Genomic DNA, 20,000 nt, shown 5'->3' with positions numbered 1-20,000 from the left:
TAAGTGGTTAGGTTTTTCTCAAATAGATTTCATTTCCCTTGTAATATTTTTCATTTCGCTGAAACTTTGCTTGCATAAAAGCAGCAAAGGAAGACCTTGTGAACAAACTTTTATCAAACTTAAAATTGTCTGTTTTCTGGTGTATTTGTAATTTATATTAAAAAAAAAAAAGTATTTTTCTTTACCTCTTACTGTATTATTCCCAACAAATTACGTAACTCTAGCTGCATTGAAACCAGCTATGCGAGTACTAGCATTCTATGAACGAAGGGTGGGTGAAAGTGGAGCCAACGATATGCTATACTAAAAGAATGACGTCACTTATATTAGGTCTCAGGTCCAGATAACTGTAGCGTAGGTATTGCCTATCCTTCAAGAAAAAATATATTTCCCCATCTAAAAGCTAGGTTAAAAATAACATTCAGACAGTATATTTACGAGGGTTACATAATAGGCTACCTTTGACTTTATTACTGAACGCAAAAAGTAATAAATGCTAACCCCATCTTCACAGTAATAAAACGCAAGACCAGCTGCTCCATTCCAGGACGAGGGCTGGAAGAACAGCTTATTCCAAAGTGATGCAAGAAATATGAACCAGAATTAAATTGAATAAGACCGGTTTTAAGAAAAAATCGTCCTGATGTGCTACGGCATACCACAGGGTAAACTTCTGCAGCCAACGTCAATTCAAACCTATTACTGGCACTGTTTTCTGTCCAAATTATCAACGTCTCCTCTTTAATCTTTTATATATCTTGATCATATATGTTCGTTTTATCAACCTGGAAGATACCAACCGCCGTTACAGCAATCGAGGTCAGTTGGGTGAAAGGCTCTTTTGAGTAGGTACTGTGTTGTCAAGGTCGATGGTCACTAAATGTTGTTCTGCCAACGGGCAATGGGCAGGGAAGGTGGGTGGGATGAGAAGTTCAAACGGGTCCCAGTACAGTTGGGGAATATTTTCTAACTAATTTTTCGTGATTAAAATACGTTCATTTGTAATAAGTCCGTAATACTATGTAATTTGTTTCGGCTATTGCTGTATAATAAATTCGAGACGAAAATTATAATAAGTACTTACACATTCACACACAGTATATACTGTATATATATATATATATATATATATATATATATATATATATATATATATATATATATATATATATATATATATATATATATATATATATACACATTTATCCTAATCGGGTAGTTGAATCAATAGAACTTCAAAAGTTCAAAGTTGGAGCAAATGTTTTTATGTTGACCAGGCTGACATGAGTCTTTTTATAGTTTATATATGACATATCTGTTTTTAACGTTATTAATAGTTTATATAGGACATATCTGGTTTGACGCTGTTACTGTTTTTAGAATGATATATTGTTAATTTATTCTCATCATTTATTTATTTCCTTATTTCCTTTCCTCACTGGGCTATTTTTCTCTATTGGAGCCCTTGGGCTTATAGCATCTTGCTTTTTCAACTAGGGTTGTAGCTTGGCTAGTAATAATAATAATATTGTATGTATGTATATATATATATATATATATATATATATATATATATATATATATATATATATATATATTTATAATCAAAATGTTATCCACAAATACTTCTAAATATTGAATTAGTTTTACATTTGGAAGACTTTATACACAAATGGAAAATTACATATAAGTCCACTTACCCTGGCCAGGATTCAAACCTATTCCTTCAGAGCTTGATTCACACTTTAACAGTTTAATCATCCATTCAACAATCAAGATGAGAGTAAATTTCCGACTCTACTGTACAAATTACTGTTAAATTCATGTTTCCACATAAAATCGAAATGACCAAAGTACATCAAATTACTCTCCTCCATCCATACTTTCGTCCACACTAACCTCCGCCAAGATTGTTTGATTGGGTTTGTCTTTTCGTCCTTGATTTTTTCTTATTTGAAAGGTTTACATTTGACTTTTTAAATGAATCTTAACCAAAAGTGGCTTCATGATTGACAACAATCTATTAAATTTTTGGGTAGTAATGCAACCCTTTTTAGATAACACTTTCTGGAGTTTACAGCTCAACCTTGGCGGTGATTTGCCTGTTCTTGTTTATTGCATTTCTTTTATTAATATAAAGTCTGAAGTTGCTTACCTTCTACAATAGCATGTCAACAATTTCTTGCTTTTCATCCCCTGTTGGAAGGTTGTTCCTCCTTTCAGTGGGTTTTGTACTGCAATGATTTCTGCTATTGACTTGTCAATCATTCCCTTTAGTGTCTTAGGACGTGAATGTCCAACTTCATCCATTTCAGCCCCAATTTGCACAAATTTACGGCGAAATTCTTCGGGCAAGACCAATGGAAGTCTAACACTAGGATGACGGGTCTCTTCAAAATAATCTTTATTGATAGTGTCTCTTTTATCCTCAGGAGCATTGCTTTCTGCCTTTCAAATTTCACCAGGATTTAATCAGATCTCATCTATCTATTTAGTTCCTTTAACTCTGTCTTCCATTAATTTCCATCTCCCATTAAGAATTTAAGATCAAATACACTGGAACTACTAGGTTTGTTAGTACCTCATCAAGATTGCGAAGACAGAGAGAGAGAGAGAGAGAGAGAGAGAGAGAGAGAGAGAGAGAGAGAGAGAGAGAGAGAGAGAGAGAGAGAGAGAGAGAGAGAGAGAGAGAGAGAGTAATAGGATGAAAGGAATGGTAGAGTAAATGAGATGAAATAACGTATTTTAAAATGAAAATGGAGGAAAATATTACAGTTGTCCTATGAAGTACCATTCAGAGGTTGGTTAGAAGGATCACGAGTGAGTGTATAAGCAGGATTCAGTGTATGGTTGAAATACATAAGAATAAACTTGTAGAAGAAAATTGTATTAATGACGTACCCGCAATATTTATGTTGTATCACTTTTGTCCGTCGTAAGTTTGATTACATAATGAAAGTAATCAGTGAGAGGCAATAGTGAAAGATATTTATTTACATTTTTCTACATCATACATAGCGTATCTTTGATAGCTCTTTTTGGTATAATTATATGACAATACAAAATATGTTTACGTAAGGATATAAAAATGGTAAAAAAACCTTAAAGACTATACTGTACACTGATCAATTACGATATTGCACATGAAGAAACACCCTGATATATCCGCATACCCTCAATATATACATCAATGACAATAAATGCGAAATACTATTTTTATTCTTAGTCTATGTAGGCGTAATATGACCCGATATGAACGACTCGGGCGTTGGAGAGCAAGAGGAAAGCGAAAGAACGGACGATGATGACGGAGTGGTCAGTGATGGAGATAAGAAAGATGAAAATGGAGAACTGCAAGTGGACGATGACCCGGAGGTGGAGGAAAGGCAGAAAGAAGAAGAAGAGGCGGAGTGGGAAAAAGCAGTTGAGATTGATAAGGAATTCTCGGAAGAATAGAAAGAAGACACAGGCGAAGAGGACATAGAAGAATAGGGGAAACAGGACGACGAAGTAGACGACCTGGGAGAGGAGGGCGTCGAGGATGACTGGCAGTCGTTGTCTCCTTCCTCGTCCTTCCCCCACCAGTGGAAGACCTGCTCGGGACCCGAGATCATGTGGACGCTCCTGGGGCGCGCCTTCAGGTTCCTAAAGGTCGGCTTGTTGCTCCCGCAACTGACGACGCGCCTCCTTCCCTCGGACGGGGGCGAGGTTGTCGTTTCCCTTGACCCCCTTCCCCTTCTGTTTGCGTAAGACGACGATAGCGACGACGTCGACGACGAAGAAGACACGAGGGACAGCAGAGATGTAACTCCCACTTTTGGTTTTCGCAGGAGCGAGAAGGGCGACGTCGGTATCATGTTGGCTGGGGGAGGGCCTGATTGCAGGACCTGAAAGGGAAAGATTTCTTATGCATACTTGATTGATTGGATTACTAGCTTGGAGCAGCAATAGTCAGATTGGATTTCTAGCGTTGGGGTGACAATAGTCGGATTGGGGCAACAATAGTCAAATTGGGTTACTAGAGTTGGAGCAACAATAGACAGATTGGACCAACAATAGTCAAATTGGGTTACTAGCGTTGGAGCAACAATAGACAGATTGGACCAACAATAGCCAGATTGAAGTACTAGTGTTGGAGTAGCAATAGTCAGATTGGAGTACTAGCGTTGTAGTAACAATAGTAAGACTGGAGTACTAGCGTTGGATAACAATGGTCACTTATAACTTTAATAAAACGGAAATATAACTTATGATTTAGAATTGTTTGTTTTACTACAACCTTTTTTTTTGCCTATGAGTTTAGATTGTGATGATGCCAGATCTCTTAAATATAAAACCAAGCAAGGTACTAGTCATTTTTCAAAAACAGAATGATCACCAAGCTAGAATTATATAAGTCGGTGTTATTACATTTCTAAGTACGAAAATCACATTGGATAGTATAAAGACAAGGGTGTAGAGTTGGCTAATAATTATATAAAATTGTGTTATGAAAACTCTTTATGTGCAAGAATGGGGAGCATATAACCTAATGTCTACTAATCACTGAAGATAATCTATAACATTTAAAAATTATTTTGTTGTTTAATCGCAAATAACGTTGGGTAGTTTCTGTAAACTTGGGTTGAAAAGATTATCAGTTTTAATGTTAAATAAAAAGATAATGATAGTATTAACTAATTTAAAACGATGCTTTTTTCAACTATTTTGTTAAGAACAAAATCAATAACACGTAGGCCTACATCACAAATCCTGATTGCACTGATAGCTTTAAAAGGTTTAACTTTTTATCAATTTAGTAAAAACTGAGAATAGTAAGACATAAATCTTTGAATATTTTTCTGTATGGGATATGAGAAAAACATGTAAAGTTACTTTCTGGAAAATTTGTTTTTGCAATATAAAAGACATTAAACCCCCGACCAATTAAAAAGAAAAGGGATTTAAGATATAAATCATTATTAATATATAGGTTATATCTATGGATAGTCATTTAAGAAAATGTGAATTTCCATAGAATATCTTGAAAAATTTCTTATTTATGAATTTTCTAGGTCTAAAGCATGGAATAGAAATAAATGATATATTTGCATATAAGGAAGACGTCAATGAAAGGCATTTGAGTTTTAAGAAATATTTAGTGAAAGTCATGAAACCTATTTAGAAGATCAGCATTAGCCTAGAAAGTTAAAAAGAAAATACTTAGGACCAGCCATTAAGATTCGTATAAAGTATTTCATTGCTAGCAATAATATATGTAAGAAAGGCTTCAATGAAAGACATTGTAGTTACAAGAAAGGCTTCAGCGTGAATCATATTAGATGTAACGAAAACCTGTACTGTAATGGAGGCTTCAGTATACGATATGAAAGTTGTATGAAAAAGCACTGTATAGACCGATAAATCTGTAAGACAGGCTTATTGTAAATTATCAAAGCTATAAGAATGACATTTCTATACAAGCCAGTTAAGTAAAGAGGACTTCTGCGTTGGCTCTAAAAATTGGACGAAACATGACAATAAGAGTGAGAAATTTAAAACAATCTTCTATGTAAATGAGAATGAATGGCGGCATTTATTTGAAACCGCAGTTGAACATTCTGGGAAAAGAGAGTGAAAAAAAGCATTTTAAGATTCAGAATTAATATCTGATATACTGAACTGTTACAGCTTGCAAATTACGTTCAGACAAAAATTTGCATTAAGGTATTCAATATTTTAGCCTAAGAGATTAAATTCAAGAGTGAAGTTCAGAATTTTCGCCCCCCCCCCATGGAACTGGAAACGCCATTCAAAAACAAAATATAGTTGAACAGAGGAATTCCTGGTAAACCTTGCTCTGAGGAAGTACACCCAGCCACACCCTTACTGAGCAGAGGGTTCCTGTGTGTAGCCCCTCCAACCACTGATGGCATCTCTCCCTACAATATCTGTTTGGTTACTGTCCGTGCAGTAAGAGTGTGGGAGGGTGACGTCTTCAAAGCGAGAGGAGCCAGGTATTCCGGTCTCCAATTGTACAACTAGGGAAAACCCGGTAATAATGGTATTATGGAGAAAAAAAAAACACACCTTTAGTTAGCAAGATAGAAGAAAGGAAAAGTAAAAGCAGGTGAAGTAAAGGCTACAATGTTTGAAGTGAAGCTGCGATGATACTTCAGTAAATTCCTACAGTTGACCGAGTGGCGTGGACTGACGGCACTTGCCTCTTCTATGAAAACTCATTCGTGTTAATTGAGAAATGAAACTGATTTATGTAGAAAATTACGTAGCAAGGAGAGTGTTATTTCTAACTACATAGAGTAAAGTAGGTCAAATGTAATATTCCATATTACTAAACGAAACGTATTACTTATCAGACTTGGTTCATAGACCTAAATTTCATATAACACTAATTTATCTTAAGTGAATATTAAAGCATCATCAATAACCCAAATAGTTAAATAAGACGATGATCGTTTCAACCTTCTAAGTCGACATAAACATTGTTAGAATAAATTATATGAAAAGGAAGATTATTTAAAGTCCCAAAAGATTTTTCCCTTAAAAAAATGTTTCACTACAGAGAAAATATGAGTTATTTAACAATTCTTATTTCAATGAACTTAATTTTTATATATCATTATCATTCTGCACTTTTATTTTAACAACTTTCTGTGACTATCCTCTAATTCATTTAAAAAGTGCAATATAACATTTTTGTTTTCTGATATCTCGTCTAGTTTCCTTACCCTTCCATCCATATTCCTTACAGGCGGAGACTGTGGCGATCTGACTGCCTTCCTTACATTGCTAACGGGAATGCCATACGGATGATGACGTCCTAGTTTCCCTACGAGGGAATTAGATTGCGCAGGTCTCTTAGGCGTCTCATTTTCCCTTTCTTCAGGCCGCCCCAAGAGTGCCACCTTCATCCTAGAGTCGTCGTCAGCTTGAAACATACCGTCGGGAAAAGAGTTCCTCTGAAGTCTCGACGATGCCCTGACGTTTGCTATGTTCTGCAGGTTGGTCTTCGTCTCGTTCAAGTGATAAGATATCGGACGTCGCGTCTGGTTGCCACGCGACTGTCTCCTGTGTCCGTTTCCATAAATCGTCAACGTTGGGATGTTATCCTGTGTAATTTGCAAGTCGTCGAACACGTTTTCGGGAACCATATGGTCTTGTAAGTGTCTGTAATTTCCATAGTTCGATCTATTCCTATTTATTTCTTGACTTTCAGCGTGAATCATTGCTTTGTTTTCGAAGTTACAGCACTTTGGTAGAAGTTCCGAAGTGTCACTCTGCCCGTTTTCCATTGTATAATCATCGGGAGTTGATTCGTAAGGGGTGACTGAAACATCGTCAAGAGCGTCTGCGTTCTTCTGCTCGTCCTCTTCAGTGATAGTCGGGAATTTCATAGGGGAGTTTGAAACATGTGAATCATGACACAAATAAGATGCTAGTCTCGTATCTCTTTCTAAAGCTACTTGAAGCATCTTACTTGTTTCAGGAATCAAAATGAGTCTGAACTCCATGCCCGATGGTGACTGGTACTTCCTCCGAGTAGTGACAGTCGTGCTAATATCAATTTCGGGTAATCTGGGCGTTTCCACACGAACGGGTTTGCGGGGACATCCTCTATTTGTTGGGTATCTCTGGTTGAATTGGTTACGTAGAAGCCTTGAGTTGGGTAAATGCCAGGAAAAATTATGCGATTGATGAAAATAATCCGTTGTCGTCATAGAAAATGGGGGGTAGTGGATGTCATGGGTAACTTCAATATTTTCTTCTTCCATGGAGGCTCCCTCTGGAGAAGTTCTACCTCTGAGAGTGATCGGATCGTCATAAACGTGGTTGTCGTTCTTTCCCCCGGGATTCGTCATCACGTCATAGCGTGTTGTAGTTTTCCCTAAGGGCTCGAGGCATTTCGGAACTCTCCTCCCTGAAATGGATAAAATAATTGGAAGAGAGAACACAGAGGGAAATCATAAATAATCAAATTGTTGATTATCGTTCCTTAATCTAATACAACTGTAAATAGTTACTATTGACTCATTCATCTTTTTCATTATTCTATATCTTTTGTTCTAAGACAGCAACTAATTTAGAAATTTCGAGTAAAGTGAAGTGTCTCGAGCCTTCGGTTTCAATTGATTTTTTATTTCATAAATAAAATTGGTCAGTTCTTTTCCATCTTCATTTATTGCCCTTCCATGTAAACCAGGCTTGGCGAATTTGGTTTTTTTATTCAGTTATATTGTGTTTAAAATTGCGCTTTTTATATGGGTAAGTGCAGGAAAATCCTCCCCCCCCCTCTCTCTCTCTCTCTCTCTCTCTCTTTCTCTCTCTCTCTCTCTCGTTTAATGAATAGTGAAAATATAGCGAAGCAGATGTTATGTAGCAATCACCCAGATTTAATTCGTTTTAGTAATATGTATATGAAATAAAAAAAAAGGGTTATGAAATGGTTAATCTACATGACAATGAAAAGGACTACAGTAAATGGCCATGCTTTTAAACATTTCCTATTCAAATATTGTGTCCATTTCTAAAAATACCAATCTTCCATAAAAAAATCATCATATCTAGGCATAATTATTTTAAATAAATTTTAAAAAAGTGCAAGAACTACCTATGCCGTCTATGCTTTGTGGATGTTAAATAGCGTCTACAACTCTTTCACACATTTAAAAGCATAAGCTTGACAATGATTTATGTTGTTATTTAGACAAAGTTTAAAAGAAAAATAGCACCATAAGACTGACTGCCCATGTTAAAATTCACTGCTGGTCTAGCCAATTCAAAGAAAACGGGCTGCAAGAATGAGGATATTGTCATACCAAAAATCCCATCTTTGAGCCCTCCATTTAGGACTGCCGACCATATCTCGGAGTCTCTTGCAAAGTAACATTCAATGCCATCTGGTGATGTTTTCGTGCACTAATACCGTTTTTCTTTCTTTCTTTTCGATTCTCCCTACCTGTGAAACTCACCTATGCCCGCCATAGCTACGTTAATTTGGTTGTTGTTAATAAGCGTAGGCGGCATCTCATCTTCTTCCTCTTCTTCTTCTTCCTGGTCACGACGGGAATTATGAACTCTTCTGTCAATATTCCGGACCATAATTCCAACAATTATTCCCATAACGACGCCTACGACCGTCACAACAACGACCACTGCTAGGATGGATGAGCCGAATTTTGACAGGAGGCCCCTAGGGTTGTTGGAAGAGTGACCATTCATGCTACTTGTTGTTGAAGATGTGTTGGAGGGCAGCGTGGATGTGTAGAGATTGGTGTGACCCGTGCTAGTGCCATGGGTATTGGCAGACCAAATGGTCAGACGATATCGGGTATCGGGTTCAAGGTCGTACACCGTTATGTCTGGATTGACGCTCGTGCTGTTAGCTACCTGGAGGCCGCCGTGAAAGACCTGCAGGTACACATTTGATGATTTCATGTTAACAAGACCTCATATTTTATTTCTGGTCCTAGATAGTGGCTATAAATGCTGGGAGTAGAGTCATCTCAACAAAATAAAGAAAAATAATCGGCTGAGCATTTATGATTTCCTCACAGAATTTTAAGTGGTATCATTTGAGGTAGAATTTACGAATGATGCTAATCACGCTAAAAGTCATCAACTTTCCATATTTATGAAAAACCAGTATTAGTTGCTTATTAGAGGCCTATATCATATCTATTTTGAAAATTCATATGGCTATACCTAAGATACACATTATTTGCTTAAGGCTGCAGTTGCATAAGTCCAAGGATAATTAATTTAAAAAATCTAAGTTTGCAGAATCATGAATTTCTAGTTTCGAGAGTAATCAGTAAAAGAAATCTTTTTGGAAAGTGTCAACAAAAAAGACTTAATATGAAGAATAAAAAAAAGAAAGAAAGAAAGAAGTTACATATAAGATTCTTATATCTTTCAGTTCTGCTTAAACATGAATACTGTAAGAGTTTCGTTATTATCAGTATGTGTTCATCATACCCTCGTATACCGCATTTCAAAGCCTACCTTCATAAAGAACGTTTGAGGAAGGCCGCCATCATGTGCTGCCTTGCAGGATACTGTGAGCTTATCCTGCGATCTCTTGGTCACTTCGCAGTTCTCCGGAGTGTCCGGTTTCTCGGCAGAGACGAGTTGAGCCACGCAAGGATCATCTTGGCGTCCAATTGGAGTATGTGCCCAGCACAGTAGGTCCCCAAAATCAACGTTCGCTCTGGGTGTGTACACTATCCAAGAGGTAGTTCCTAAATAATGTATCATTTCTGAGGGCACGGCCAGGGTGCCCCTGGAAGACCTCAAAGCCCATGAAAATGAGTCTGGAGGAGGATATGCCTCCACCTCACATGTGACGTTCAGAGTGTGATGTCGAGGGACGCCTAGAATTTTGGGAGTGTTTCGAGCACATACAGGACCATCTGAGGGTACATCAGTGATATCAACATTGATATGCATTACAGTTAGTTGGTGAAGGTAAGCGTTTTAATGTTTCTTACCGGTTTAATAATACGAAATAATGCAAGATTAAAAATTATATGCATGCTTGCAATTGCACACTCAGGCATAAAAAGGGTAAATAATCATTTCAATATCAACCTAAGAGGTAAATGTTAAGAAATACATAAATTTTCTACTCTGAAAAAAAAAAAAAAAAACTAAAACAGAGAAAACAGATTTATGAATTCTTACGGTTGATTTGTAGTAACACAGGTCTACTTCGAGTATATCCTTCTTGGTTGCGAGCTGTGCAGGTTAAATTGCCCGCGTCCTTCCTTCCCAAATTTTGGAAAACCGCACTCATGTTCCCCAGCAAGAGGCCAGGGGATGTGACGGGAGACAATGGAATGCCCTTCAATGGGAAGAAAAAAACAATGAATCACAAGTGATAATTATAATGTTCATTTCTATTCCTCGAAAAATTAATCACATAAAACCAGCTCAAGAGACCATTGGCTTGGACAGCAACTATCCTTTGTATTAAAATAATAGTAACGAAATAAGATAACTATTGTGAAATTGTTCGTTTCTTCATTAACAAGACGCATAACTGAATAACATGCAGCACATTTTGCTTAACCTATAATGGAATTTCATAGAACAAAGAGTGAATATGTATCAACACGACAAATCGACTAATTGAATTCCCATTCTTTGGCTTCTTACATGCTCTCTAAACGAGCAAACCATCGTCAACTAATGAATTTTATAGCATCTTGCACATAATCTAATTCTGTCAGACGAGTAAAGGAGCAAATGAATATATAAGTAAGCATTCAATCATTCTAGGCATGATATTTTTTCCAAGGGCTGAATAGAAAAGAGTAATTTTAGTAAGAAAGAGAGCGATAGTGAAATTAACGAAAAATTTAAAGATGGCAGCAGATCAACTTACTCTTGTGACGAAAAAAATGAAATGGATGTATGCAGAAAAAAAAAATACTAATGCTAAGTACTTAAGTGAACCTTGGAAGAAAATACTATGAAATATTACTTCTATCCACTTGTTAAAGAAAAGCATTTGCAACAAGTTTGAGCTTCTGAAATTCCACGGATTCAATTAAAATATTTGATTAGGACTTTCATTTTAATATATAGTCACACACAATGAAACTTTTAAAAAACTATATGGTATTTACTGTCAATTTTTTAGTGATTCTGAGAAACTGACTAAATTTTATCGTTTTGAATTCTAGACTTTTACAGCTTAGTAAAAAAATACCATACATCCAAGGACGTTCTAAAAATGCAAAATGTTTGAAAAGATGTTGACAAGGGCAACATTATTAGGGAATAATAGTTGAATGTATCGAAGCAGTTTTTCAGTCTTCGTTTAACCATTTCTTAAGCCTTCACTTTCTGCAATCACTAACACTAATGCATGCAGTCTTCATACTTATCAAGTTGTAAACCTTACCTTTGCAGAACACTAGCAATAGTTTAGAAATTTTGAAAGACAGTAATTTCTTCAAAACGTTTTACCGTTCTTTATATCAACCATGATAACCCATAGAAGTTAATTAGTTCCGAGTTAATCTCGTGATGTAAATCCTTGCATGCAGCAAACTAAAACCTTAGTTAGACTTAAGGCTGCGTCCATACCAGCGGAGACTCGGTAGTTGCGAGCAGAAGCTTAAATATAAAACTCATTGATAACGAGTCCGTTCACAACTTCGGATAGAGATACTAAGACGCTGGTTGGAACGTCTCATTGGAATCGATGCATTTTACACCTACAGAAAGCTTCTGCCTGCTCTAGCTAAATCACCACCTGTGTGGGTGGACGCAGCTTCCCTGATTATCACATCGCATAATTTGAATTCAATCATCCTACAGTAAAAATGGACGCAAACTAATACTCACATTCCTATGCCAGCTGACGTGGTATGCCGGAGGATTCGCCCGGACGTTGCAGTGCAGAACCACACCAGTGAACTCGTCAACAGTGACAACTCCCTTGGCTTGGGTTTTCTCTTTTGTAAGTATAGTCTTCTTCTCTGAATCCTGTTTTTGTTTATCCACCATATCTTTTGCACTGTCCCAGCCGTCTTCATCACTCATGGCACTTTTGCCAGATCCTGGTTTTCTAGTTGGACCGGACATGAACATTTGGTTCTGCCTAATGGTGTCAGACGGGGAGAAGGGAGGTGGTTGGCTATGACCACCATTATTATTTTCGGGTCTTGGTACTTTTCGGTCTTGCTTTTTTATGAGCTGTATATCCAGTTGAACTTCCGGTTTATCTGAGAATGAAGCCAAGGTTATATCCTCTGTTTCTAACAATAAAAGCGTAGATTTCATAGAAGTTTTCTAGATATTTATGAGAAATGTATGCAAACCTACTGATATTTGTAACTTTCTGAATTCAACTTGAAAACATTCAGACATACAACAGGACATATAACATGTTACAAACACACACAATATATATATATATATATATATATATATATATATATATATATATATATATATATATATATATAATATATACATATATATATATATATATATATATATATATATATATATATATATATATATATATATATATATATATACATATATATATATATATACATATATATATATATATTTACATATATGTATATGTATATATATATATATATATATATATATATATATATATATATATATATATATATATATATATGTGTGTGTGTGTGTGTGTGTGTGTGTATAAAACTACATAAATACAGATGGACACCTATTCTTAAGAAAAGCCAATACTTACGTTTCCTCTAAATTAGCAAATTAATTATAGTTATAACATTTCGAAAACTGAAGAACGACACTAAATCTCATAATCTCTCTCTCTCTCTCTCTCTCTCTCTCTCTCTCTCTCTCTCTCTCTCTCTCTCTCTCTCTCTCCCCAACCCTATGGCACAAAATAAAAATCATAACAGATATGGAATAAATTCTTGGATTCACATTTTCCAACTTTCTTTTTCCTTAGTCCGTTAATAAAGCACAATTAGAAAAAATAGATTTTTTGTCCACTCAACGATTAATTCTAAATCAGTAAGCTATTTTCAGTGTTTATTCCCTAGTAATTTTACATGCATAAGTTATTTACACTGTTTATTTTTGAAGTAATTTAACATAAGTAAGCTATTCCCCCTATCTGTTTTCAAGTCATTCTATATACGTAAGCTCTCAACAGTCTATTATAGAGTAACTCTACATAAAAAACGACCCACTCCAAAACTAATTTCAAATCCGTGATATTTCATCATCTTCCACTTCCCATGTAATTATAAATCAGTAGGATAATTCCGAGGGCCATTACCCCAATTGAGTCTATATCAGTAAGATATTGCCTCACTGCCTCTGTCTATTCCCAGAGCAATGCCACATCAATAAGCTGTTCACTGCCAAGTAATTCTATATCAGTAAGATGTTCCAAATGATAATTCCCAAGCAAGTGTATATCAATAAGATATTTCCACTGTTTATTCTTCGCGTAATGCTACATAAGCAAGCCATTTCCTCTGTCCATGCTCCAAGTAATTTTTATCTCAGCAAAGTATTCCCTTTATTTACACCCAATATAAATCTATATCTAAAACGTTTTTCCACTGTCTTTTCCTAATAAATATTGCATTAGAGAATTCTTTTTAATGCCAATCACAAAGGTTATCTTTTCTATTAAGAAGTCATTTCCACTGCCTATACCACAAACAATTCCATATCAGTAAGGTATTTCCATACTTAGTAAATAAATAAACAAGTTAATAACTTACAGCGGATTCTGAGGGGCACTGAATCACTCTTCACCCACAGTGTTGGTGTGGCGTGTGGGGAGGCTGCTTGATGGGCGTGATCTGGCGGATGGGCGGTACATGTAATATGAGTGCCAAAATGGGCCGCCTTGGGCGTGAAGCGGAGGCGACTGGTTGTCTCCCCTTCGGAATCGGTCTGTAAAAAGAAGCGAGATAAAATTATGAATGGTTATTTACTAACAATGTGCGTGCTGGAACTTTACAGAAGTGAAAATTATCATATGTCCGTGGTTTGGAATCCAGGAAGAGTGCTTATGTTTGTATTTCTATTGTTTCTTATCGTCTGGAAAAGATAAATACTGTGTAATATATGAACTAGAATCTTACAAAAGAGCTAATGAAAAATATAGATACGAGACGGAATCTTTTAGAATTTCCTGTTATAGAATAGAGATATGTTGAGTACATATCCATATTCCTGACCATTTCAACTACGCACATCAACAAAGCGACTGGAGATTATTTTTATAATTGTACAGTATATACTGATGCTTAAAGTTTTAAGGAGCTTTTGACATTTGTAAACAACAGGTATTTATGCCAATCAAAATATAATTATGTATCTTAAACGGATCAAAGTTCTATACTTGTTTTCTTTAGCAATATTTCTACTACTTCACTTAAGAAAATACCAATTAATGTAACTAGTACATCTCAGACTAGCCCAAATTCTATATTTGTTTTCTTTAACAACATTTCAACTACTGCCCTTCAGGAAATACTCCTGTATTACGTAGGCAACGTCAAGGGGCAGCTTACCGTGGAGGTGGCATCCGTCAGTTCGTCTCCTCCTACGGTCCAGGTGATGACCGGCGGAGGACGGGCTCCCACACATCTGCACTCAACGACGTAGGTCGTTCCGGCGGACATCTCTACTTCTGCTCCAATCACTCGGAGCCATTTCGGAGGAGCTGTAATATCGATGTGATGATGTTTAAGTGATCGATACACTAGATAAGGCCTTAGTTAACTTCAAGTAAAAATAATATTTTCACTCTGTAACTAGTGTACGCGACCCGTCAAAAATGACGGCTAAATATCCAATCAGATATGCACACACACGCACATCCCGTCACCAGGATATGACTACTCCCTCTCTCCCTTACCCGAGAGACAGATAGAGCGGAGCACATGGAAGAATAATAGGAGCGTGACCGGAAAGAAAGATATATATATATATCTATATATATATATATATATATATATATATATATATATATATATATATATATATATATATATATATATATATATATATATATATATATATATATATACATATAGCCAGCGCCTGTTCATTATTATATCGGGGAGATAACAATTTTTAGAATAACAGTTATCAATTAATATTTCAATCACATTTTCCATAAATCCTGGATGCATATTTTCAACATGAATTAATGGAAAAAAACATCTTCACGAACATTCCTCTTATGAAGCTGAAATAGAAACTACATTCTCCGTTATTGTTTTCACAAATCTTGCAAATAAAGGTCATTATCCTCAACATTCTAATAAACAATATAGAATGAACACTTTCGATTCTAAATTTGGCTGAATACAGGTTTTAGTTCTACTCTAGTATCACATACTCGACTAGAACGAGCAATCCACACTCTGACAGTGGAGAGAGCTAAATAATTCCAAAACTAGACATATAAGGAGAGCAACTTCGCTTTTATGGTTTTAAATGGAATATCCTTATATCACCTCCGCCAACAAAGTTGGGAGGAGATTGTTTTCGCCCCTGTTTGTCTGTTTGTTTGTGAACAACTTCCTAACCACAATTTTATTCATAGAGTAGTGAAATTTTTAACGATTAATCGTTATGTTGAGACGTGGAAGTGATTCAATTTTGAAAGTCTTCGGTCAAAGGTCAAGGTCAAGACTGAGAAAAAGCTGTCATTGCGAAGGTCCGAATCAGGTGCTTTTCTAGTTTCTTACTTAACAAACAATATCGGTGTCAATGACCTTCGATGTCAGGATGCCAGAAAACTCCAAATCAATCAATCAATGAATCGTACTCACATAAAACCAAGAGGAGAAGAGGCGTCCTCAGAGGTGGTATGAGGTGGGTGTTCGTTGCCTGGCATACAATAGGCGTGTGGGCATCCTCCGGCACCACCGTCACGTTGACATTGCTACTGACGGTGCCATCGCGCTCCGTCGACTCCGAAAGAAGTTGCTGGCCACCTCTCCACCAGGAGACCGTTGGCAAAGGTTTTCCTATAAAATACAATACTGGAATTAAACTTATTTACACCGTGAATATAACTGTCCTTTTATTTTCATAACCTTCACAATCAGTATAGACTAGGAAAACTAACTACCATAAGTTATATCAATTACTGAATAATACTAAGAGACAAAAATATTCAATAATACTAAGACAAAAATAAAAATAATCAATAATACTAAGATAAAAAAAAAAACTAAGCAGTAACTCAAAATTTTGAAAATATCGATAAACGGCAAAAAATAAATTAGAAGTCTTTTTATTACTATGATATGCCAAATACACTAGCTGATCGGTGATTGTTTTGCAATATAATAATAATTAAAAGAGAATATTAATCGATTAAATTGTCTAAAAAACTTCAGTTGTTAAAACTACAAAGATTCAAGTTGGTTTATTATTGTAGATAAAAAAACACCATAAAATTAGATTAATATCAATCAATTAATTAAATGACGTAATATGCTTATTTTCAAAATAAACAAATTTTATAGAAGGAAAACAAACTTACTTTCCCTATAGAAATATAATATTATTCTTAATGAGGTTTTTAAGGTCGTCAGTCAATAATCACCTTGACATTAGCTAGGCTTTACTGACACTGGAGTATACTTTTTATGCTTACTCTTTTAATAATTATCCCATAAGTCATTTAAATATTTTTACCGTCCTTATCAATAATATTGATATGCCTTATTTCATCCTAATTTCCTTTTTCATCTTTCGCAGTCGCTAAATTAAATGCTTTTCACTCGTTTCATATTTTTGCAACATGATAAGTTATTGTACAAATATATTTTATACCAATTATTTCATTTTCATATGTCAACTTCGGCGTCGATGACCTTCGATGTCGGGATGCCAGAAAACCCAAAATCAATCAAACAATACTATGTTAACACATTTCCCTTTCACTACAATTTGTACAATTTGTTTTAATTAATAGTGGCAGTAACTTACCACCGGATGTGGAACACCGAAGGGTAAGTTTCGTCCCGACTTCGACCGTGGCTGTGGAGGTCTCATGGGTGGTGTGGAGCCATCTGCCACCCGCCCACACTTCGATCGTGGGCGTGATGGGTGGGGCTGCCGCAGAGCCGAAAAGGGAAAAGGAAGTTGCCATTAATCATATCATCTTAACCGGGCTACTGGTTGAGGAGGAGAATAAAAAGGGGGGTGGGTTAGGTGTAGGAGGAGGGGTATTAAGTGGTGATTTTATGGGCATGGCATTAGTATCCCTTTGCCCCTATGCCCGGACTAGAGGCCTTATCTCCGATGTTAGGCATAAAACAGACCCCCCAGATGTATCGTACATTCGTTATTACAAATTGCTGAATCAAAGAGGAGGGTCTGTCAGTGTTACATTGTTGATACAGGTGATAGTGGGGTTTAACAAAGCCACACAATGCGAGATCTATCATTAGTTATAAGTACCACTAAATAAAAATTACATTTTACATTTTAAATTACTCTTACTAATACTTGACTTCCCAAACTATTCCCTACCATGAATAGCTAAGTGCCATCATTCTTCTTTCACCCATCTTACTTATAAAAAATCTAAATATAAAAGGATGTGATTGTCATCAGGCCTAAATAATACTGCGATTATTTATGTCAAGGGGAATGACTCCTCCAGTCCTTCCTTAAACCATGAATAGGCCTAAGTACAGATTATCTCCTTAAATGAGAAATAATAAAACAAGCTTTATAATATGAAATGGAATGAAAGGTAAGAAAATCAAATTGGTTAAACTTATCATAGAGCTCAACTTTCAGATAAATCTTATTTTGTGGACATTTATACAGTTTAAACCTCCTTTTTCAACAGAGCAGAGGTGATGTGTTACACTGCAGATGAAAATTGCAAGATATCAATCGGAAAATTATAGATGGCTTATTTGCAAGTCTAACACACATATACACTCACACATGCGAATATATGTACATGTATATATATGCATGTGTATATATATATATATATATATATATATATATATATATATATATATATATATATATATATATATATATATATATATGTGTGTGTGTGTGTGTGTGTGTGTGTGTGTAAACATTTCTATAGTATACACACATAAATACATACAACAGTGCACCAACCTACATTTCCCTGTAACCTCTTGGATTTATTATCAATGGGCCCTTAATCTTAATTGCTCAATAATGGGCTTGATAACACCTATCTGTTAAGGGTTATAAAATGCCAGGAACTTGAGATTACATTGTTCAAGGAAGAATTTCGTTCCCGATATCATCATAATTGATCGCAATTACAAGGGTATGTAGATAAAGTGGGATAAATATGGGGGAAGAATATATCATCGATGTGATGTAAGTATAAAGAGAAAACGAATAATATAAAAATCGGTCTTTGCGATCAAAACCTCCCAAGAATATTAGAATAGAAATATATATATATATATATATATATATATATATATATATATATATATATATATATATATATATATATACGAAATAGCTTTGATCTTTTATTAGTATTGCACACTTTTTGAATTATATAAACTTTACAAAGCACACAGAATATACATAACAAATAAGTGAAGACACAAGCGCACACATACATACACACGCACTCGTCATAAAACACCAAAATTACGATACTTTGTTTTGAGCTCGTCGCTTCTAAATGCAAACCTTGGGACCAGCAACCTAACTCCACAATTGAAGTTGGGTGGGATACGATGAGAGACACATACAAACCACTCTATGACCAAATGAGTTAAAAATAAAAAAATAAAAATTAAATGGTTAAAAATAGATGTTCGAATCACAGACTTATTAAATTACTGTATTATTTTCTACAATACTACGAGCAAAAGGACGAATAATCGGAGAATATATTTACAGTTATTTTTATTCTAACTACAATAATGAATCAACGATAGCCCTGTCAAGGGGAAAGTCTTTTTAAAATGCCTTTTTACCAACGGGTGTTATTCACAAAAAAAAAGGGGGGGGGAGGGGGGTGGCGATGAAAAGCGGGTCCGAAAAGGTTAAATAAAATTTAATATTAGGTTAAGTGAAAATAACTGATACAAATGAAAATAACTGATACATTATTTCTATTGTTGGTGAATACCATAACTTAAAACAACGTTAAAACAACCTTACTCATTAAAGTGTAAATTTGCAGGGCACAATGCTGCATTCAGTCACACATTTGCGCTTATTAAGATTCTAAGTGGCACCTCTCGACACTATATTGGCGATGAAAGAGGCTGTAAAAATGTAATCGAGGACAGAGAGAGAGAGAGAGAGAGAGAGAGAGAGAGAGAGAGAGAGAGAGAGAGAGAGAGAGAGAGAGAGAGAGAGAGTGAGAGAGAGGATTCTTTTCAGGAATGCTTTAATGTTAAAACATAAAATACACTGTTGTTGGTCATTTGATAGTATTCATTCCAAACTTCAATTGTCAAAATCTAAATACACGA

At 35.6% G+C, this 20,000-nt stretch overlaps 1 protein-coding gene across 4 annotated transcripts in view; it reads right to left on the bottom strand.

The window, feature by feature from the left end:
- Positions 1 to 2,970: 2,970 nt before the first annotated feature.
- The window catches only part of LOC137629586 (uncharacterized), a 158,895-nt gene continuing 141,865 nt past the window's right edge, over positions 2,971 to 20,000 (bottom strand). For all 4 annotated transcript variants that reach the window (XM_068361039.1, XM_068361040.1, XM_068361041.1 and 1 more), the window contains 10 exons: positions 17,488 to 17,613; positions 16,320 to 16,517; positions 15,051 to 15,202; positions 14,253 to 14,427; positions 12,352 to 12,731; positions 10,681 to 10,840; positions 10,003 to 10,409; positions 8,970 to 9,408; positions 6,729 to 7,918; positions 2,971 to 3,887 (listed from right to left, as the gene is read on the bottom strand). In XM_068361039.1, coding sequence (XP_068217140.1) covers positions 3,228 to 3,887; positions 6,729 to 7,918; positions 8,970 to 9,408; positions 10,003 to 10,409; positions 10,681 to 10,840; positions 12,352 to 12,731; positions 14,253 to 14,427; positions 15,051 to 15,202; positions 16,320 to 16,517; positions 17,488 to 17,613 — 3,887 coding nt within the window. In that variant the 3' untranslated portion in view covers positions 2,971 to 3,227. The remainder of the gene's footprint in view (positions 3,888 to 6,728; positions 7,919 to 8,969; positions 9,409 to 10,002; positions 10,410 to 10,680; positions 10,841 to 12,351; positions 12,732 to 14,252; positions 14,428 to 15,050; positions 15,203 to 16,319; positions 16,518 to 17,487; positions 17,614 to 20,000) is intronic.

Source organism: Palaemon carinicauda, chromosome 37 (assembly GCF_036898095.1).
Source record: "Palaemon carinicauda isolate YSFRI2023 chromosome 37, ASM3689809v2, whole genome shotgun sequence".
Classification (NCBI taxonomy): domain Eukaryota; kingdom Metazoa; phylum Arthropoda; class Malacostraca; order Decapoda; family Palaemonidae; genus Palaemon; species Palaemon carinicauda.
This window is presented reverse-complemented; position numbering and strand designations above follow the sequence as displayed.